This window comes from Megalops cyprinoides, chromosome 20 (genome assembly GCF_013368585.1).
Source record: "Megalops cyprinoides isolate fMegCyp1 chromosome 20, fMegCyp1.pri, whole genome shotgun sequence".
In the NCBI taxonomy this organism is placed as follows: domain Eukaryota; kingdom Metazoa; phylum Chordata; class Actinopteri; order Elopiformes; family Megalopidae; genus Megalops; species Megalops cyprinoides.
This window is the reverse complement of record NC_050602.1, coordinates 8,626,976-8,650,855: the sequence shown is the minus strand read 5'-3', so window position 1 is coordinate 8,650,855 and position 23,880 is coordinate 8,626,976. Positions and strand designations below refer to the sequence as shown.

The 23,880-nt window shown below is 45.2% G+C and overlaps 1 protein-coding gene across 1 annotated transcript in view; it reads right to left on the bottom strand.

Moving 5' to 3' along the window:
- The window catches only part of LOC118795449 (low-density lipoprotein receptor-related protein 8-like), a 116,260-nt gene extending 93,025 nt beyond the window's left edge, over nucleotides 1-23,235 (bottom strand). Inside the window, exons 1-2 of the mRNA XM_036553912.1 lie at nucleotides 23,090-23,235; nucleotides 22,277-22,396 (exon numbers count right to left, since the gene is read on the bottom strand). Of these exons, the coding sequence (XP_036409805.1) occupies nucleotides 22,277-22,396; nucleotides 23,090-23,183 (214 nt within the window). The 5' untranslated portion in view covers nucleotides 23,184-23,235. The remainder of the gene's footprint in view (nucleotides 1-22,276; nucleotides 22,397-23,089) is intronic.
- Between the last annotated feature and the right edge of the window lie 645 nt (nucleotides 23,236-23,880).

The following is a 23,880-nucleotide window of genomic DNA, read 5'->3' as shown; positions in this document are numbered from 1 at the left end:
TTTTTTTTCCTGTCGACAGATTATGCAATGTCTTGCTTTTTTTCTGATGGGGGCTGAGACTGCTGAAGAGCCCTCAGAGTGAGGCCATACCAGGCAGCCAGCAGCGAGCGGCGAGCGGCTGGACGTTCAATTACTCGCTCCCCTCCAGTAATCCCGCCCGAAAACGCTTGAACACACACCATCCATTACCCCCACGCTGAGAGCCTGGCCCGGGTCACGTTCCAAAGTGTTGTTTTTAACCGCTAATACGGCGCATAAGTGCATTAGATAGCAGTCGGCTGCACACGCCGTGCACCAGGGCATTTCGCTTACTCCGCGGGACTGAAAGGGGCGATCCGTCCCAAGTGGGAAGAGACATCTATCTGGGCAAGAGGCAAGCAGGCGGAACAATTGAATGCTCATAGTGAGTGCAGCAGTTCATAAAAGGAGTGTGCTTTCAGAGGACAGTATAACAGGCGGTGGGCTGGACACAGTCCCAACCGGTCACATGGCACAGCTCCATAGATATAAGGGAACGTCCGTTAAGATGAGTCTGTGAATGATCGGCACTGTTGTTCCCATTGATGCTTGACCACCCAAACATTTTCCATTTAATTTACGACAAGTCTGGTAGTTCATAAGCAAGTCCCCCCCCCCCCCCCCCCCCCCCCCACCCCACCCCACCCCACCCCACAAAAACACAGACGAGTGTTCATCAAGCATCTCTCAGTTCATTTAAAGTGGGTGTGGCATCAGCTTTCATCCTGTGGGTGTGGCATCAGCTTTACAGCACTGTGTTCATTTGCTGACAATGGCAGATTTGTCCCTCGTGAAGGTACATTGAGTTAATCAGCATGATTTAAAGTTGTTCATCAGCGGATAGAAGAATCGGTTCTCCAGTTGTCTGTGAGTAATAGGAAATAAGCAAAAACCCAGTACTTACAATGCAGGGGGGGCTAACAATGCAGGGGGGGGCTAACTTCAGCCTGCTTTTAAAAATCACCCTGTTGTGGAAAATCATTCCACAGAAGTCAGTGTCTTGGCAAACTCACCATAAGATGAAATGAGTTCAGACCTTAGAAATGTACCAAGTGGTTTTAACTAAGCACATAAAAGTAGGTATTGGCACACACCATTAAGGTTTTGATATAGCAATAAATTATACCTTTTGGATGAAATTTCACCAATGTTTTCACCTTGCCAAAAAGTCTTATAATAGAACTGATAAGTAAGGCCCACAGTCTCTGCTGTTATTGCACAACCGTAAAATGGTGACAGCCTGACACTGCCAGAAGTGAACTTTGACCCTTCCAAAAGCAGCAGACACCATCAAACATCAATAACAGGGAAAGCAGCTGTGAGACAGTACTGTATTGCTGCAATGATTGAAGCATAACATAATAGGCAGACTAGAGCTGTAACAGGACTGGGAGAATCCCATTACGGGGTCATCCATGTTCATCACCGAGTTGCTAAAGCGTCTCTTGCAAGGGTTTGCTTTCACGCACCAGGGGAGACCTGTGTTTCAAGTGCGGTTAGTTAACCAGCCCTAATTCTGTAGGGCAACCATTATGCCTCCCCCTTGTAAGGGGTTACATGCCTTTTCAAATGGAACATCCCCATTTTGGTCCAGTGTACACTCTGCTGACAACCAGACAAGCTCAGTGGAGGATGTCTTCATTACTGTTACCCCCCCCCCCCATGCCTACTCCCCTCTCCTGCCTCTGCTCAGATGGGGGGTCGACCTCATGACAAAAGGGAGGCGGTCTCTACGGCAACCAGAGACTTGGAAGAGTCAAAAAAGGCAAATTGCTAGTCAGACTAACTCACAATGGTTCTTAAGTGCAATGGCAGCTCTTATATAATAAATGAAAAATCTATTATTTGATACCATTCCGTTATGGCTAGGAAGAGTAATCGTACCGATGTGTCGCAACCTAAAGAGAACCTTGGAAGCGCTCTCTAACGTCCTGGCAGTCACTGATTGTGTCCACTGCTGGGCTCCGACCTCGGTAACTGCACTGATCCAGATCTAAAGAGAGCTACCCTCCATTATCCAGGAAACCCAAATTGCTCCCAGAATGCTCAACTGCAGAGGAACACACCTCCTGCTAAAATGAGCCATTTTAAGAGGATGGCAAACAAGCAGAGTTAATCCTCCCAGATCTCAGACAAGCATGTAACAACCCCAGGCCAAGATACACACAGTATTCATTTATGCAAGAGCCCACAAGCCACCGTGACCCTAGAGAGCACAGGAGAAGAAGCAACTTTAATGCATTCTGAGCTGACAAATTTGTATCCAAAATCTACACGGCTCTCGCACAGTAAAGTTCCCATTTTATAGAGCTAGTCAGAAGGACATGAAGGCAATGATTGTAACGTAAAGTAAAGGACAGATTGATAAAGACACTGTACTCTGGCACAATACCCAAGGTCTTTGCAGACAGAGTGTTATTTGAAATAGGAAAGTATACCAGGTCTGAGGGTTCTGACAGCAATCGTCACCATGTTGTAGGCTGCACAATTAAGTAGACTACATTTTAGTGTAGACATCAACATTAAGTAGGTATCGTCGCTGTGTAGTTTGCATCACTGTGTATGCTCCATTGTAATGTGGGCATCATCACAGAGTAGGGTGCATGTATAATATAGACCGCATCATCGTGTGCATCCTTGCAATGCAAGCTGCATCACAATATAGACTGCATCACAAAGAAAAGGTTATGGGTCAATACATAGCTGGTCAATACATAGTATCGATGACACAGCAACACGGTGGGCACTGCAGCGGGTGAAATAAGAGGAGAGATTGCCGTTAGGTTGGGATTCACGCTGCTGATAAAGAGAGACTGCCCTTTAAAGAGGCTGTGCACAGCAGAGACCTCGTAGCCACGATGTTGGAAGCGTGGCCAATTGAGCACTCATAAAGATGAGGCTTCTCAACTCAAAAAACAGATGAAAAAAATGAGGGATGGCAGCATTCAGGAACACCAGTGACACCTTTATTCGCAATTCATCAGCATCCAAAAAAATTATTCATACATATCTTTGTAAATGTTCCAAGGAAATACCAACAGATAATCACACTTGCAGATGATTACAGCGATAACTTTTTTTCCTCTGTGATTCTTAATGATGAGTCATGAAGCGTCTGCGATTTGCTTGCCTGCAGAGATTAGTCTGCCTTGGCAGAGATGGCAGGGTATCAGAAGGAGGTCTCAGACTCGGACACATTGGGGGGTGGCAGGGGGGTCGCTCAGATACCCAAAGACAAACAGGCGGGAGTTCATATCTCCAACAGCCTCACAGGGGGAGCTTGGATGGCCAGAGGAGTAGAGGGTGACTCAGGGAGGGTGACAGCTGTCCTGCTGGAAAGGAGCCTCTCATTAACACAACCTTTAATCAGCAATAATTAAACCCTGGATACTTGCTCTGGCAGTGACCAAATCTCGTCCCTGTCAGCCTTCAACGCACAGCCAAATCTGCATTTCGACACTTTCTCCCAGCCAAAAAAAAGGAAATTTGCCACTTCCGATTATCATGAAAGTCACTGCATGCTCTTAGCTGGCCTACATTGGTTTTTGTGCTAGTGTGTGTGCACAAAATTTCTCTGCAAAAAGCAGAGCTTTATTTATGCTCTGTGATGAGTGCTGTGGTGATTATTACAGTGCATTTATGCATGTGTGTATGGAGGTGGCTAGATTAAAACCAAACACTCTCTGAGAAAAAGCAACAATCCAGCTCAAAAGGACGCCCATTTGCAGAGGAAAAATCTTCACTAAGTATAAACAGAACCCAGAACAGACACAGTGTTTCTGGAGCCATTCAGAGCTGCTGGAAGAAGTGCAACTTTTCATAAAAGTTAATCGACCGCCACATTGAATGGATGGAAAGGAGTGGTGGACCCACTGGTCCCCACTGGTCACGTGGTAAAGTGTCAGTGGTCAGGGACCCCACCCCATGGCATCCCTGCCCCACCATTCCCCTTTTTCAGGCTGAGAGAAGCTCGCGAGGAACCCCACAAGGCTGACCATAACAGCACTTAAGAAAATATTTACAATATGTATTGTGTACATTATGTCATTACTGTACACTTATTATTCCTATTCTTAATCTCCTTAATCATTACTATTATTATTCCTTTTATCAATATTTGTTTAATTACTTTATAATTTGTTTGGTTGTGTATTTCCTCTGATAAGCATCGTGTCACCCTGGCTTTGAGCACCAAGAAGTGCATGCACAGCATGAAGGTATCTCATTCCAAAGATATCCTTATGTTGGGGTAATACAAGTTCCCAAAGACAATAACTGCACCAGCAGGCACAGATGAGGCTGTTTACAGGACTCTCCACCCCTGTGAAACTACTGATTCAGGGACATTTTACCCTGGGGAGAGGAAAATGTACCTTTTGGACAGCCGCTGGAATGACATCGGCGGGGTGGAGGGAGGATTTGGCTGGGTAAACAGCTGGGCAAATAGGATTGTGGGTGTGGCTGCCAGTGGATCCCCCAGGTAGCCGAAGTGTGGGTAGTCAGATCAAAGCGGCCGCGGGGCTCCCACTGCTAAGGAATGCTGGCTGAGACCCCAGATCGCTCTGCACTCCCTTTGTTCTGCCCAGCAGGGGGCATCGGCTCCAGATGGAGCAGGCAGTGAGTTCTGTCGTACCGACAGAGGGAAGAGGTGCTCTCATTAGCAGGTCCTCAACAGGCTTCACCCCTAACACACAGTCCCAGGAGATACCTTCTGTCAAGTGCTTCTTCCGATCACTGCTTATCCAGGTCCAGGACATTACACTGAAAGTTCAGGAATTTGTTAAAAACCTGTGCGCCTGCCTAATGCAATTTATGCAATGGTCAGTCTCTGTGCGTTTGCCACTGGTTAGTGCATTCAATTTCACAGCAATTCCACATCCCACTTACTCAGCTGTGAGTTACGGTGGCTCAGTTGTTCTGAGCTCTGGCTGAGGCCTTTGCAAGTTCATGGTCGAGCTTTGCGATTGGCCCACAATGACCCGGGCAGAGTGGTGGGGCACCGCTGGTTACATTCTAACAGGGGAAGACTATGTTACATTGCCCTTGTCCCACCACTCAACAGTATCAAGACACCCTGTGTCTGATGTCAGACGTCATCAGTGAGTGCTGTGACTACCCTCTGTCTGGAGCTTGCTGTCCTGTGGTGCACTGTGGGACATGTAGTGTTAAAAAATCCTTTGGCTGCCCATTAGTGCAGCAGAGTATTGCATTTGTTGTGTTCCAGGACTCCTGCATGAGTAAGGAGGATGCCACAGTGAGATGAGCTTATTAGCAGTTAATAGCAATTAGCAATTTCAAAAAAGTGTGAAAATGAAATACTTGCATTTCTACCTAGCCTGGCTACTCTCTTGTCTCTGAATGTGTGAAAATGCTTCATCTGTGTTTGATTGGCCACCTTCACCCCTTCCCCTCTCCAGCATGGACTTGGACTTACTCAGTGAGTTACCCCACCTGAGCATCAGTTTAAGCAACACAAAAACACCAGGAAGCACGTTTACCTGTGTATTAATCCCTCAGTCGCTCTCTATGGAGCAACTCAAGCCTGCCTTTGTGAGTCAGGGTCTTAGTCACGCTCACCTGGGGAAAGACAAGACGGATTTGCCACTTTTAAAGCCCTTTGCATTCCTGCGGATCAGTTATTACTATTGACATTGAAAACCTCCCTCAGTGCCCCCTCCGGTGCATGCCAAATTAACATTACAGCACCTGCGTCTGGATGTTAGGCTACATCTCAGGAATAGATATTCTGCAGCAGCAGGTCAGCCATGCAGCTCCCTTTTTCTGGCTCTCGTCCTCTCTCCTTTTAGCCTCATTCTCCACCTCCTTGTCTCTGTTCTGGGATCAAACATTGCATGGGAGTCCCGCAGCGCGCTGTCAAAGAGACCTCTCTGACGAAGTGTCCGTGCAGCGGACTGAGAGCGCTGGTGAAGCCGGAAACAGCTTTGCCTCTTATTACACTGCTAAAATCAGCCCAGTGGCAGTGAAGGAGAAATAGGTCTCTGCCAACTCAAGGCGAGGAAAGTCAGAGACAGATGTCCACAGTCCTTGAAGCTCGTTTTTTTTTTTTACACGGGAGAAAAATTAGAGGCCTTACCGCATATAAAAATGACATTAAAGCCTGCCTTCGACTTCGCTCAGACTGGGGAGCAACCCGAGCAAATCGGAGCCAAACTAATTCTGTAGCGAATGCGTCCACGGCAGGAATCAGCCAGCCGCCCCTCAATTTCCTCAATCATTTCCCCAACACCTCGCCTTCCCCATTCATTTCCCTCCAACACCGAGGTGCCGCTGTTAAGACACTGGGGGAAAAAAAAAATACAAGGTTTTGTGTCAGAAAAAAAACAGGCTGCCTGCAAGACTGCAAGAATTTCTGAAAGCACAACTGTGGAGTCCAGTAACAGGCGATTGATAAAAAGGTGCAAGGAGACTGTGACTGCACACTGTTGAATTAGCCTGCCGGTTTTAACACTGGCTACAATGAGCAGCAGAATAACACAGCAGTGGAGCGTTGGACCAGACATGAGGAGCAAAGCAAACGCGAAGCATGACTTTGGTTCTGCTTGCTCCATTTTTGGGTGCTTTGGTGGCCCATGCTTCAACAAAATAAGCAATGCGTGAGGCGACATGATTGCTCATGGGAATTATACAACTGTTGCATGGCTAGAGCTGCAATTCAATACTGAAAATATTTCACATATTTTTTGAGTCGCAAACAGATACTGTTTAACCACTGTGAACTGAAATTCATGTTTTATTTGCACACCAGTATAGTAGCTGCTGGAAATCGACTGCCACATGTCAATGGGGCCTTAAAATGATCAATTGGGCAGCAGTATCACAGAGACTGAGGCCTTCCTGTATCACAGACTCACTCACCGGGGTCCATACCCCTCAGTTAAGGGTCAGAGGTTTGCAACGGGTCTGCATGGGCCTCCGTTGACTCCATCGCTCTTTTAATCTCCTGCTTTCAGACACTCTCTTTTGCCGTTTGTCCCTTCCTCCCTTGCTTTCTCTCTCCCTCGCCTTCTCTCTCTCTCACTCATTACTGAGCTTAGCACTGAGTCACATAATGAAACGGCGTCTCTGTAATCAGAATGATCTGGCCTTGCAAGAGTTCACACGTCGAGCTGCTGAAAGGGCTTTTATGAATGTGTCAGAAGCCCCACTGCGTAAGGAAGCACTGCTGAAGAGAGCAGAGGAAGGAAGGGGCACTGTGACCTCGCGCTAACAGGAAATATACAATTAGATCAGAGCATCATCCAGCTGACTGCTAGCAGCGCATGCACAGTTAAACCGGGTCATGTCCAGCTAAGTACACACTACAGGCAACAGAGAATCAGCATGTGGAACCTCACAAAGCTTTTCTCCCTATGTATGAATGAAAAAAGTTGTTCCCTTGGGGGGACAGTGGAACATGAACATAAACCTAATTTTAGATGTGGGCCATCAGTAACTACACAATGACATGTTCACATATTCATCATTGTGATACTGATATTACATGCCACAAGGGACACCTTAATGCAAATGATCCCAGAGAGAGAAACATTAAGAGCACTACATGTAGTACAGCATCCATATCATCAGTGGTGATTGGTGTACTTGAAGTAGTCAAGGTAGCATCACCTCAGCAGCACTGGCTCTTTGAGGCTCCTGCTGGCTGCATTGTCCACAGAAACGATCATCCCAGAAATGATTCCTTCAATCCACCAGCATGCTGTGCATTTTGTCGAACTTGGACGTAGCACTGCCGATTCACGGACTGAACCGCAATTACACAAAACGCACTGCAAGCATGCAGCAGGAATTTAAGGGGGCATATCGGTCCGAACGCACCCCCGGCGACCGCCATTCGGGCAGCTCGCGGGATTGAAAGATCGATCCCATTAGGGGGAGGCCGCGGCCTCTGAGGCCGCGCTGCAAACCTGACATTGCCTCCCCTGCAGTTACCGTTCCGCGTAATTTGATGACTCGCCCAGCGGAATCCTGCTGTCGCCAGGGAGATGGACTCCCGCAACGGGGAAATGTTTGCGCGGTCTGTGGCAGGCGGGGGAGGCGGGAGCCGCAGATCCGTGAAAGGATCCTCACGGCCTGCTGTCCTCGCGGTTTACCAGCCTGCCCTCAGTCTCCTTCTGTGATTGGTTCTTGTTGTCGCTTCCTGTCCCCTGTGCTTTCAAAACACGACCACCAATCAGCCAAGCAGGGAAAAAGACAATCCATCTGGTCAATGGTACGCTACCTCCCTGCTGAACACCACTCTGAGGTGGTTAGTAACATTGAACTCCACATTAATGTGGTTCTCTGAATCAGAGCAGCTATTCTAGATTCTCAATGAGGTGAAGGGCATGGATCATCACTCAGCTTTCAATCATACATTTTATATATATATCGACCAGTCACACAGCGCGTGACATTGACAAATCTGTCTCAGCTATTATAAAAGCTACAAGTCTTTCTACTTGGTCGCTCCTCATTAACATTCTTAAAGGGGAGTAGTCTAAAACATCCATAATAAACATAGAAATACAGACGGCACCATAGCCTGCTGTTACCAACCAGAACCTCCCAGATGGAGTGAACCCAGCAGCTGATTATTTGGTCATAATGGAATGCCTGTGATTTAGTTCTATTAATTTGGCAGGACCTTCGAACACATGCACATAAGTGGTCTCCTGACACATCAGGTGTTTGACCTCCCCAAGAGTGTTTACAGAGTTGTAAAATGAACACATATACACAATGCACAGAACTACAGATTATGAAAGCTGCAATTTAATGCACGCATAAATATTTGTAAACAACCCCCTCCCACATGCGCACACACCCCCCCACCCGATGTTTTCAGATTAAAAGCAAATGGTCGCATTGAGATTTAAAAAACACACCACCACAAATCCACACTCTTGTTGAAATTCATTCCACTAAGTGGCTTACAGGGAGCGACATTTCATGTCCTTTAGCACATTGATTTTATGCAATACTTAGGTCTGTAATCCCAAACAGATGATGAAACCAAAGTAATTAATCACAGCAATTGCTCAGAATTTTAATTACAGGGGACTTTTTCCTATGTTCAGCATAGTAATGTGACCATAGGCCATAACCATGAGGATTTTCCATCCAACAGCCCATTGAAGTACTACCAATAACCACTACAGGCAATGAGTAAGACTCAGTGTCACAGGCAGTACACCCCTTATCATAAATAATTAGGTGTATTAGGTATGTTGTAATTCTTCAACATAAACATCCAAACACAGATGTTCCTACATCACTCTCCTCATTGGTGATGCTGGAACACAGAGAAGTCAGGACCATTACTAATAGCAAGAACTGTGCAGAGGACCCAGTCCCCACTATGAGCTCATAGAATGAAAATTACACAATGAGAAGTTAAAGGGAACTATAAGCTTCTGGTCTCATATTTAGAAATATATGAGCTAATATCCATTAATAATATTTACAAATATATGGTATATTATCCATTAATAAGTTTTCTAGCAGTGTTGTTAATGTTATTTGCAAATGCAAACCTGCCTTGGTGATGCTGCATTTGATGGTCATGCTAATAAAGCACATTTGGATTTGAATTTGACACGCTGCTCTTGCCATATCTGCACAGGTAGCTGTGGGTAACCTCAGCCCCCGCAGGTGAACGAACAGCATTGTGGCGCTGCGTGTGCGGCCTCAGCCCACATTAGCACAGACAGGGGGGCACTGCAGGGGTCATGCGAAGCATTCAGAGGAGAGAGGACCTGACTGGGGTTATAAACACACATCTCACGGCTGCCTTCATTTCCTGACATTCTAATGACCTAACCTGGTGAAATACCGAACAGAATTCGGCCGGTGTGCCTGCTTGCATCTGAAATTGATCCTCTGCTCAGAATAGCTCAAGACTGATCGTTGGAGCCACCATCAATGAGTCCAGTCAGAGACAAGCAGAAGGTAACGGTTTCATGATTCATCTCTGATTATGACTGTCACCTGCCTATTGAGTATAGCAATGTGGCTGCAATCCTGTCAGTCAGTCAGTTCTTAATTAACGTCAGAATTGTCAATGGAAGCACAGTCAGACAAAGCTGCCTACTGTTCAACAGTTTGTGTATGTGAAAGAATAGCAAGCATTGTTTGTCATGCATGCAATCTGAATGGTTTTCAACTCCAGACCCAACAATACGCAGCTGCCACATCAACCACCTACAGCATAGTAAACAGAACAATCAATTCTTTCCACACAAAACCTGAAACCTGCTGGTCCTGAACAGTACATCTTGCAGACAAGTAAAATACACACCACTGACAAAGATATCACAATATAAGGACATATACCCACCTCAATACGGATTACATAATATGGTGGATAATAATCTGGACTCTGGACTGTACCTGGTTTCATAAGGAATTGGTAACAAACCTTACCTCTTACCACAGTATTATTATTCAGTTCATTATTCAGTTTTCAGGAAAATATGATTCAGTTTTGTAATATATTCTGTGGACAGTACAATTTCTGTTATTTATTTTTCAGTAAAATAAACACATTCTATCTCACCCTTCTGCTCTTGCATTCTCAGGTCATTTGTAATGGTTTACCTGCAGTGGGGTACAGTACCATTGTGTACCAAATGCCAAAGTATCAGAATAAATGTTCACAATAAAATTTAGTCTATCTAGTGCCCCATACAGGACACTATAATATGATACGTCAGGTATGACATCCTAACTCATTGATACACATGCTGAACAGGTTAACCTGGAATTTCTGTGGAATGAAGAAGTACTAATTTAAATAGGGTACTCTAGTGGTGTCCCTATAATCCTTCAATGAAATATCTCCATAGGCCTTAATTGCTTGTGCTGACAACCTGAATAATTTAGGAATATAACCCTTTTTTTACACCTAAGAGCAGATCAGAGCACCCATAAACAATCGTTTTCAGAGGTGGAAATAATAAAAGATCATGGCTCTGCCTTCAACATTCTGGAAGAAACAAGACGCAGAAGAAAATGAACTGAGGAATTCTGTGATTTATGGGCCAAATGTGTGTGTTAATGCACTCTCAAAGGATATTGCACAATTGCAGACTGAGCTCAAATCAAAAAGCAACTGAGAAAAAGCATCTCTAATGCCACAAAAAGGGAACTTCAACAGAAAAGGGCAAGGGGTGACCAAACCACAGAACTTCCCAGAATTTCTTCACAAATACTGGAAAAATTAAAATGTAAGACTGCTTTGTTTTTCCCCACTCGATGGTGAAAGCCACAGTCCTCTTTACTTCCACAAAGTGAATAGCCTAAGAAAGAAGCAAACACCTCCTTTTGGCACTGTTACTGGGTGACAGAATGCTCATACAAGTTTTTCTTCACCTTCCAAAGGCAAAACAATACTGTGTTGGCCACCACAAGGATTTCACAAGAGAAACATGATTTTGATTGCCGGCCCAGGCAATCTGACGCAGTATCTTGATGACATTCTGTTACCAAGTGAAATGGACAAAGAACCTTTTCAGTTACTTGATGAGCTCTTTTCCAATTGTTTGGATACATGTCAAAGGGAATCCAGCACAGATACAGCTGATGACAGGGTTTGTACCTGGGAGGCATCTTAACTCCAGAAGGCAAGGCACCTGCTGCATAGAAGGTGAACCTAAGCACACAGCCACCTCTACCCATCTCTAAAACTGCTCACAGACCATTTTTTATTCCTAAACCCACCACAGCAAAGACTGTTCCTAAATGTTCAACTCATTTCATGCCACTGTTTGAACTCCTGAGGAAAGAGGCTGCAGAGGACTTTTACAACATAAATATTTGTACTGGGCAATACACCTGCCTGCACCAGAGATTACCTCATTAGCTTCTGGGCAGTAAAGCACTTTGCAAGAATCAATAAAACTGGGCTGTACATGCCATATACTCCTGAGTGATTTGCTGAAACTCACAGTGTCATCACAGAGACTGAGACACAAAGACACAGTTGGATCTGGATTCCGGACTCTTCCAGCATCACCTTGCTACCACAGATGTTGCTGATGCCAGGATTACCCCACTATAATGCACTACCTTATTTACTTACACATACACCCCTCACCATTTAACATTTGAACCTCAGGAACATATACCAACAGTCTGTTCGCACGGACAGTCATTTATGAGTAAAGACACAAAGTGGTGGCTGAGGTTTTAAAGTTGTTCTACAAGACTTTCTCTTGCCATGGGAAATACACACCATATGTAGAGCTAGCCAGACTGTTATAAGATACCCAGTTATAAGCTAGAGTGGAAACTGCAGACTACTGCTTATGTTGTCACTGCATGTTCATTGCTACCACTCTGTGCTAAAAACAATTTCAATTCTTTTAATAATGGCCCACTTAAACATGCTGAGCTTTGAAGACAAATACTGGAAGCTGTTACACTGAGACAAGGTAAAATAGCAATTCTTAAAGCGCATGTGAAAGTAACAGACCAGAATGTATGAATCATATGACAAACTCTGAGATATATAGGCTTGGAAAGCATGAGGCTAATTATGATAAACCATAGCATCTTCCACAAGTGGTCAGAGAACCATGCACTGTCTCTGTTATGACTGAAACATTTCCACTGCCTGAGAAAACAAACCCTGCCATCACCTTCAGGGCCTTGGGTCTCAACCTTGCTTCTCACCTTCCTGTGTATGCTGTCATGGATTATCTTTGGTCAGGCTACATAAGTGTTCAACGGCTCCAACTGCATACTGCACCCATATTGCCTGCTCATCATTTGGCCCTGGATAAAAGCATACACTGAGCTAAAATTTCATCATTTCGGTGTCGGCTGGAACTCGTTCCAGTCATTTTCGGCAGTCCAAACCAAAAACAGCTTACAATCACTGTATGGACCTTTGGTATATGAGGAACAATGAGAGGATGCTCAGCACCGCGCCAAGCTGGGCAGTCCACCAAGCGTGCCATTGTTCAGCTGTAACTGAACTGACAGGCGGTGTGCACTGTGGGTCCAAGCTTCTGACCGAAATGAAAATGGTTTGAAACCTCAGAACGCAGAGGGTGAGAGCCCCATTAACAGACGCAGGTTGAGCAGACATTTTAGCCGTTTACTTTGCTGCACGCATCCTAATGTTTTTAAAGCCTCGCTTATCTGTCTAAGCAGCACTCAGAACTGCTCCCAAATGGGGGAGAAGGATGTAAAACTGGATCATAAAATTGCTTATAAATATTTAACGCTGATGAGGGAGTAGAGATGGAGAAAAGACCAGGAAAAAGAAACAGGAGTCTCTCTCTCTCTCTCTCACACATACACACACACACACGCACACATACACATACACATACACCCTCCAACAGACTCACTGGCACCTCCCACATAAGCAAAGGCTACATTCAGACCGCAGGCCTTAATGCTCAATTCTAAATTGTTGCTCAGATCTTTTTTTTTTAATGACTGTTCATATTCATTTTTGAACGTGGCCCATACCCGATACCAGTATGAACGGACCTCCGTCCTGAAATAAACCACATGCAAGGTTATAATGATGAGGGCAACCTGTCGCATGCAGAGGGTCACATTAAACATGCATTAGCATTCACACACAGGTCGCATGCAAGTCGCATGAGGAGGTATCCGATTTATTAACATTACATTATGGTCATTTAGTAGATACACTTATTGAGAGCGACTTAAATTTTTACATGTTATTGATTTATACAGCTAGATATTTACCTAGACAATTCTGGGTTAAGTACCTTGCCCAAGGGCACAACTTTCTGGGTACAAGCCCTGCTCCTTACCACTATGCTAGACTGCAACCCTATGAATATATTTCCACATATTCGTGTGGGCCAAATCAGAACTGAAAAGATGCAACTTCATTTTGTTTGTGTGTGTGTGTGTGTGTGTTTTCTTGTTGTCCACACTATTCTAAAAACATCTGAACTAGGTCACATATGAGGGAAATAAAATTCGAAATTGGGCTACTTTTTAGTTACAGTCTGAACCCAGCCAAAGTGGCACATCTAAACACACAATACATGCATGTAAACATATGCCCACACTCTCACATAACAAAGCACTTCACTCAGCAGCCTCCACCCCTGCTCTCTCACACACACACTCTGATAAGGGTTTCCTGATTGCATCTCTTTGAAGCCAGCACTCGAACATGAGCCTTACTAATAACGTGACAGAGGGCATCTGACACAGGCAGGTGGAGTGCAGACAGGCAAGTCTCTCTCTCTCTCTCTCTCTCATGCATGCGGACATGAACATCGAAGAGTTTATACATCTGAAGGACTCCTTTCTGCTTGAACCAGGGAGTTTACTCAGCAATGCTGGTATTGAACACAGACATGAAGAGGTTAGGGGTGGGAGAAAGAGAGGGGGAAGAGAGAAAGATAGAGAGTGGGGGCATTAGAGAGGGAGATGGCGGGGAGTAGAAGAGAGCGAGAGATATGGGCAAGGGAGGCCAGAGAAAGAGAGCGAAAAGGATGATAGCATCCGTAGAGTAACACGCTGACCTAAAGCCAGGCTCACACACAGCAGTGAAAGGCATGGACCCAAGACACTGGCATCAGCATCTCATCCTAAAAAACTATAAAACTTCAAGTTCTCTCCCTTCAAACCAAAAATCTTTTCAGAGTAGGCTGCCTCTACAGCAACCACACATACTCAAAGCCACTCAAACCTATCATCATCAGTCAGGAACAATCAAATAAATTCATGTCAAAAACTTAAGCAAATATCTGCAAAAGTCTGCTCACTTAATCTGAGAGTAAATCAGGCCTCTTCCAGACCAACATCCTAGGTTGCAGCCAGACGAAGGTGGGTGCTGATATTAGAGAGGTCCACATCAAATCTCCCATTTCAGAAACGTTCTTTAACTTGGCATGCAACAAACTCCACCACTGAGAGCATCAATTTCATATTTTACTCACAAATGTTCTCACTGGGGCACCGCTTGAACTGTATGAATGAATATCAGATAAACTGGTTCAGAAAAAAAGACTTCAGGAGTGTACCACTCAGTGGTGTAACGGTTCTGTGGAAGGATTAAGTGCCTTACCCTGTCAAGACTCCTGCGTATTTAATATCTGCAAATATGACAGTGAATTTATTTACAGGCTTCATTGCTGTGAGCCACGTTATCAGAATAGCTCTTTGGTCCATGAGAAACGCAGAGAGACTCACTTCATTATTAGCAGATAAAAGCACTGTGAGAGCTTCTCCCAGCTTTATGTGTAACTCATGTGTAGCTCATGGCCTGCACTGATCCTCATTATTACCCATGAAACAACAGGCTCCTGTATTTTCCTTCATCTACAGGCCTTGCAGCCATTCATACCAAGCTCTGATATGTCTAATTTTATTAGATTAGTTGGAACTGTTTAGTAGGAGACTTTGTTTTCTTGTCATTGGACAGAAACAATATCAAACAGTCACACTAAATATACCCTGTGATGTAATGTAGACTGTGTTGAAATGAACAGCACAGCTAACTAAAAGCCATTTCAATCCCAATGTCTATCAAAAGGCTGCCAACCACCAGGACAACTGGAAACACATACACTACACGTAGCACTGCAAACCAAAAAGGCTGTGGGGTGATAGTCACTCGTGTTGGAGGCATCTCTGTTCAAACAGACTGCATCCATACCAAACTGACAGAGTTTATTCCAGCAGAAATGTGTTGCTGAAATGCACTGCCTACTCAGAGCTCTGCAGCTGAAATACACTGCACTGCTGAGGACTCCAGTGAAATGAACTGCCTGCTTTGAACTCTGCAGCTAAAATGGAATGTACTCCCATGGGGTCTAATGCTGAAATGAAAAGCATTACTCAGGACTCCACTGCTGAAATGCGCTGCACTTTAACTGTCAGCTGATCTGACTGTCATTCTAATAAACTGCACTACTCTCCAGATTCCTAGCTCACACAACACTGAATAAATATTACACAATATTAAGCTCACTAAAATATGACACACAGAACCATTGGTTTTGCCAAAAAACCCACCCTGGAACACACCAATAAAATTATGTAGAACACCCTGCAGGCTGAAACATTCCTGGCAACTCTGAGTATCCCCCTCCCTCTCTGCCTGTGGCCTCGTTTTAAATTCTTATTGTCCGCATTATCACCCCATAACCGCTCGCTGCCATTGCTGATCCACTCAGGGGCCTTCCTGATAAGTTGGACCTCCTCCTCCCATTTAAAGACGAGGCCTGACACAGTGCTAGATCCACACTAGACCCCTGGAATAATGATGAGTCTGGATGGGCTGAATGGCCTGTACTCTGTCCTCATTAATCTTTCTTATGTTCCTCTCTGCTCTCCAAGTGGAGGCCACACAAGTGATTCTGCTCTATAGCTTAAGAATTCACCTGAGCTGCCATGCCAACTCTCAGTCTCCTCCCTCTGGAATACCTGGGTGGCCTAGACATCTCAATGCCCTCCTTACAGTCGACTCAGGGAACTTTAACTGCTTCACCTCGGACACATACAATAGGCGTACTAATGAACCTTATGTTCACGGAACGGTGCACATCCTCTAGTGCGTCAATGTCCTCTCTGTTGGTGCAGGTAATTGAGGTAATTGTGTGTTACGCAGCCCCGGGGTACAGCAACACTGCCCCAGCAGGGAATCGAACCGGCAACCTTTTGGTTACGAGTCCTGCTCCCTAACCACTATGCTACACTGTATCTGCCGTTTATCTCCTGCCTGGATTCCCTCCTCAAACCTGTTAACAAAATTTCCTTAATGCTTTATGTCTGCACCAGCATTCACTCTCAGCTTCTGTGCTTTGTCTTCCAGGACGGCTCTCTCCGCAGGATCCCGCCCACGGATCACCTCCGTCTTTCAGGTAGGCACCGCAAGCGTGAACTCAGCAGAACAGAGGACGGGAAGAAAGCCAAACCGCCTGCCGTTCGAGACGGCTCCCTCTCCCCTTCTTCCCTCCAAGAGAGAGAGCATTGCTCAGAAATGCAGGCAGCGGCTGACAGCCCCTGCAAGCTTTTCCTCCGCGCTCTGTTCTCACCTCCACCTCCCGCCGTTATCTTTGGCTGCCCGTTCTCCTCTGGAGTTGCTGTTATTGGTAATCCGCTCAGCTCTCCCCCTGCACCCTCAGGCTACTCTCATCCAGAATCAGTCCCCGGACAATGACAAACCGTACGGGACTGTCCCCCTCGTTTGTAACTTTTTCCCTGCCCTCAGACACGGATCGCTTCCCCGTTGCTCTGATCCCAGGGACCCCTCATATGCTGGTATCTTGGTATCTAATGAAAAACAAGCCGCAGCCTCTCAATTCATCCCTCTCTTTCTCTCCTAGCTGGGCTCCTTGCCAATGCCATCCATCTACTCCAGCTCATCGGTAACTCTGCCCACTTGCTCTCCTCTGCAACCACCTAATCTTAGGGTATACACTTCTCTTTACTGGTTGTCAATCACAGCTCATATCTGCTTCAAAACCTGACGCAAGACCCTCAGGTCACCCTGCCTCCAAAACCCCCATCCGCCCCCACTATCCACTACCTCCTACCTCCCTCATTACTGTCTTTCATTTCTCCACACTGGCTGATTCATGCCACGCACTCCTCAAATGCTGCTCCGTCTCTCTGTTTTGTCCTCCTAGTGGTAGGAAGAGGTATCTATTCCAAACAGCATAGGAAAGGAAGTTTCCACCTTTTTCACATTCTGGGGACTTTTCAGACTGGACATATGTTCATCCTTCTTGGATCTGACCAAATCCTACTACCCAAAAGAAGATGCTTGACTACTCATTATACATGCTTCCTCTTGGCAGAAACATGATATGGAAACATGGAAATATGATATCAACTTCTACAGTTATGCTGAAGATGCGATGAAAGTTAGGAAAGTGTTGTAAACTCTCTCAACAACTGTCTTACAGATATTAAACCGTGGATGTCAGAAAACACTCTCCAGCTCAAACCAAACAAAACAGAGGTTCTAATAAGTGGTTGTAAAACAGAGAGAGACAAAATACATAAAAAAAAATCTACAGACAGCTAACCTGATGGGAAAAATTTTCATTTTAAATGCAGTGTATAAAGTATCATGCAAAAGGCCTTTTTTCCCCCATTTCAGAAACATATCCAGAGTTAGGCTGATTTCTGAAATTTCTCAAACCAGCTGATGCAGAGCTGTTAGATCACGCTTTTGTTACACACAGACCAGACAGTTACAATACACTCTGCTCTTCCTAAACAAACCACTGCAAAGGCTGCAACCGGCACAGCGTGTTGCAGCCTGAATATTAATCAGAACCAACCAGACAGCCCACATTGCACTATACTTTCCTCCCTGCACCCGCTGCCCGCAGGTTTTAGGATTTATCATTTTTTTTGGTTTCATTCAAGTTCTTTTATCAGTTTCCAATGCACAGAATGATCCGACACCTCAGTACATAAGGGGATCTGTTAACTGATTACAGAGCCAGCCGTCATCCCTGTGCATCCCAAACTAGTCTGCTGTGTGTTCCACACGTAAATCTAAAGAGAAGTGGATAGGTAGCATTCTGTTTGGAAACCCGTAGGCTCTGGAAAACCCTGCCCAAACATATGAGAGAGGCACTGTCAACAGTGAATTTTAAAAGCAAACCGAAAGCACTTTTTTTTAGCATGGCTTTTGGATGTCCCGCTCTTTCTTTGCTCTTATTTTGTCTTCTTATTTGTTTTACTTATACCATCATTTTACTGTTTTGTTCCTAAAATATCTTGTTTTCCTTGCATCTTTGTTGCATGATCAATTATTTTTTTCATTGTCTGTATTTTAAGCACTTTGGGTTGCAAAACGTTGCATGAATGGTATAACACATAAATAACACATATTATTATAATAAATAAGGCAAGAATTTCTCAGACATTGGTACTACAGAAATATCTGTATTACAATACTTACCCAGTACAGTATGCATGAAATGTGATATGCAATGCATTGTGACACACACTATATTACGCTTGGGAATGACAGGACACGGGCAACAGTGACATGCAGATGATGTTCTTAAGATGCATTTATTTGGCTGCTGGATGAGCGAGCCAGTGCACCCCCCCCCCCCCCCCCCCCCAAGAGGAGACCACTGCAGCTGTAGCTATACATAAACACAGGCCTGAGGAAATTATTACCATTCGAAAAGCACAGGGTGGTCCGCTGTGGAAAGAACTTGCTCTCTGACTTGCACTCTTCCTGGCCACTTATCTCACACACACCATTCCGAGCAGGCGTCTTTCTTTGAGGAGGATTTCCAGAGCGCGCCTTGTAACACCTGAGAGGGGGTGCCTGTCGAAAACGACAGCCCCCACACAACCTCCTCAGGCACAGCTCGATTTTCATTCCTTTCTTGTCTTCCTCCGCACAGAGCGGGATTCACTCGTTCCCTTCTCTGCTGTAAACAGAGGCGGATCAGCCGTGCGGCAGAGCGTTGCGGCTACAGCCGGGCTCCGGTGCCCTCATTTTCTCACGGACGAAGAGAAGGGGTGAAGGGCAAGCAGGGGTCCGCAGGGAAACATTCCATCATGCCTCTGCCCCCCCTCACAGCATCATCTGTACTCCCGATCCACACAGCCCAACCCTCGCTCTGAAACAGCGCTGAGATCAGACCTACTCACGCCTCAACCTCAGCAAATTCAGCAGACTATGGCATATTCAATAATATTTTTTCCCTTGGTAATGATGAGCAGTCAAGCAGCACACAGCTATGCTGAAGACCGATTTAATATGGCAAATAACCAAGAAACTGATTAGCGATAAACCTTCCATGAATATGTAAACTGCCATAAAATATAAACAAATTTGTCTGCCTCCTGGAGGACAGCATACAGTATTATCCATATATGACAGTGGTATCTATACATAACACCTGTTTGCATATATCACATGGGTTACTTGCTTGGCACACACACTCATCAAGGGTGCTTACAATTTGACATCATACACACACTGTACTTCATTTAACACAGCTGAGTAGTTTCAAGGGTTGGTCGGCAGTGACCCACCATTGAAAGCAGAAGATGTTATCCAGAATGAATTACATAGCGGCCATTTACACAGCTGGCTATTTACTAAGGCACTCTGGGCTGAAACCTTTGGATTACTAGACTGGCTCCTCACTGCAAGGACACGCTGCTTTCCAAGTACACATATATGTAATAATTTCTTTGCCACAAAACCGTGCCTTTTGTTAACACAGAGTTGCTGGAACAGCCTTTTTAAATGTCCAACAGAATTGTGTTAAAGGATACAATGCTGTAGCAAACGAGTTATTGCAACATGCTCTGGCTGACCCGTTTTTATGCTCAGAGCCCGGAGTCACATTCTGCTGGTCTCGATGGCAGGATTCTACTGGGATGGCACGCCTCCAAAGACTCACAAGCCCCTCGCAGCCAAATTTCAGGGCTCTTCCTTATCACGTGTCCCAGAGTACCCCTGCCTCCCCCCTCTGCAGAGAACAAAAACCAAGTCTTGCCGGAATCAGTGCAGTTCATTTTGTGGTCAGGTTTAGGCAATCTCCTCTGAAAAAAGACACGGTTGGCTGGGTTGAGTGTGTGTACTGGGTGGAGGGGGGGGTCACCCCAGAAAGCCATACTTCCCATTTCAGTTGTTGTAATTGCGTGTTGGGACATCTCACAGGGATCTGCAGCGGGCGGGAGATGAACGAGAGAAAGAGACCCGTGGGAATTCTCTTCAAACCGCCATCCGCTGAGTCACCAAAGCGCCCCGCGGCGGGACGAAGCCTCTGGCAAGAGCCTACTCTTTGTTTTCTCTTTGTTCCTGGAAACGGAGGGCAGGCCCTGACCAGCAGCAGGGACACCCGCCGGAGAGCAGAGGCAGCGTGCCGCTACCTGTCACCTGTCACCTGTCACTGCGCTTATCTTTTGGCCCCTGCCCTTCGTAAGAGCCAGACGTGTGCTCCAATCGTCTTTCACGCCTTTCCTTGAGCTCACACTGAAACCGAACGCCCTCATGAAACAGCCCCCAGAAGCCGCCAAACTCCCCATCCCCAGATCCAAAACAACCCACGGTCGCTTACACGCCTCTGCATGGGTAAACCAGGTGTGAAGCGGCGTGTCCGTGCCTCCCACCCTGCATGCCGGTCCCTCTTCAAGCGGCTTCCTTTCTGCCCGCTGCATTAAAAGGTCAGGCCCTCAGGCAAATCGCACCCGGCGTGGCTGCAGCATACTGATAGCACATAGAGCCAGTTTTCAATATAACAAGACATATCTTTTCCTAAGCGATGGCACAGAATTACATTCATGCATGGCTACGGAAACACTGACCTCTCCGTAATCGATTTTGCCATCAGGAGAAAAAAGATGACTAAAATTAAGCCAGTGTTTCAAGGATGGAAAACATTTTTTTAAGCATCATCCCTAATATCAAGTATTGCTGTACTGGTACTACATATAGCAACGCTTAGCCAAATAAAGGTGTCAAACGAACACAGGCACATAATGTATTAATTTTTAATGTGTCTCTCCACTTATGTGGCTCAGTCTCATGAGGGGGAAAAAGGGTTTGAAATCCCCAGCTTTCATTCAGTCAAACCAATCCACATAAACTCACATCTCAGGGGCTCTTCCAAATCACTTCAGCTGCCTTCCAGCGTAAAACGATAATGAATGGACAACAATAATAACACCTTTCTAATTAGTTCCATGATGAATTCTTAAGGGTTCATTGTTCTTGGCTGTCTTTTATAATTTCTTCAGTGGGAAAATACACATTTTCAATTGACCATTAAGTTCAAAACAAGTCAAGAAATACAGAAAGCAAAGCACTACACAGACAAATTATCATGGATTTCCCATGCAACCAACACTGAAACTAGATTAAAAAAAAAAAAAAAATTAACTGAAATCAGCTTAATGGCCACCAACTGTAAGAGCCTCTGAGTTTAATCTATATTTGCTGTGTCTCCTCAACAGCTCACCTGCTGCAACAGGTGTTTGGAAGGGGGCGGAGCAGTGTCCAGCCACACCTCGTTTATCTAGTGTGTACTTAACATCAGTGTTAACTTCTATTTCAGAACCTATAGCGCCCTCAAAATTGTCAGCCGAAATTGTTATAACTAAAGAATCGTGCCCTGGATGCACATATGCACACGCTGCTCCATAGCATATTCTATTTGGCTGCTAAACAAAAGCTCAGAACAGACGTGGCACATGGTTAAATTGTTCTAAGACATGTCAGCCTGTTTCAATTAAACTTTTATGCCAGCAAGGTTGCCTTGTTACTTACGACAATTTTCTTCATCGCTATTGTCCGAACAGTCGTCGTCATCGTCACACCTCCATATAGTAGGTATACACCTTCCGTTTCCACATTGAAACTGGCCAGTCTCACAGTCTGTCTCAGTGCCTGCATTTGACGAAAGATTGCCTTAATTAATATTGATATTTACAATTTTACCTTTTCACTCACTCATACTCACACACACACACACACACACACCTGATTTCGCGCAAATTGCCAATATTTTATCTAGCGGAATAGATGTTGTAAGAGTACCCACTATAAAAGAGACTAATGAATGTGTTACCAATCTGTATGGCCAGGAGGAGACAATGGGACGAGCGTTAAATAAATGTTGTTCGGGTTAGGTTAGTATTTTTCCGAAGGAAATGTATGGCGTGCTTGCCACAGTGCACTGGTATTTTAACATATTGGGCATTTTCGTCTACACATCCCCATGCTCACGATACTCATTACGAATAAAGCAGCTTGACACCGGCCTCTGCACATACGCGCGATGCAATAAGGATTCGCGCTCCTTAGAATCTGCCAGCCGCTCACATGCACGCACAGACACACGCAATCGATTTATTTCAGTGACACTTTAAATGACCACACATTATAAAGCTACGCTTAAAATACAATATGTTTTGCAGCCCTTCAAATAAATACTTGCAGCAACGGGTACAATAGATAATTACTGTTATAGATAACGGTGGGTTCATTTGATCCGACTATGTACAGTAACGTAAACTCAGTCATAATCATCAGCTGCAAAGACAAATAATTTCAAGTTCAGAGAGGCAAAATGCAACAAACCTTCCGACGAGCGAAGCTCCATTAGCAACAAATGTAAAAGCATTAGCTTCCCTATTTCTGTCCACATCTCTTTGCAGAGGTGATTTGCCTTCATGCACAAACAAAGCCAGACTCGCGCGTCCTCTTTCTCCCCAAAGCGACGCAATTGTGTTCGCTACCTCACTGATTTCTCCTGTGCTCCACTTGCCATTTGAATCGGTGACGACGTTTATGGGCGGGATTATGCCTGCGGTAGTGTAGCTTAAATCACCCACGCAGCTGGCGGAGTGACATCACAACATGCCTTCTGCGAGTACTAGAGTAGAGATAATTTGACGGGGGACGGGTAAAATAACGCAGGGGAGAGCAAGGTTTCCATGCTAGAGAAGAATGACACCTTGCAAACAGCGGCGCCCTTAAGTGTCCACGCGGTCAGTGTTTACATATGAGCCAAGCGGGGATGCAGTGATTCCGCGGCTCCCCAACTAGTTATGCAGTCTAAATTTCGGCTTCACATAGCACAGCGTGCATCTCAGATACATTATTGTATGCGCTCCCAAAGTAAGCAATGCATGGAGCAAGCACCAAAACACATACAGCATAAATTATAAACTCTTACAATGGGGAACCCTTTATTTGAGGAAAGCATGAATGAATGAATCTCCTGTCCACCTTGTTGAACGTGACACAATATCTTGGCAACTTAATAAGGCGTGACTGCAGCCCTACTTGCACTCCTACCATTCCTCCTCCTCAGGAGTGGTGCCTTTGCTTCTGTTCTGAGATCAGCTTGGGGGAGGAGGTGGGACTGC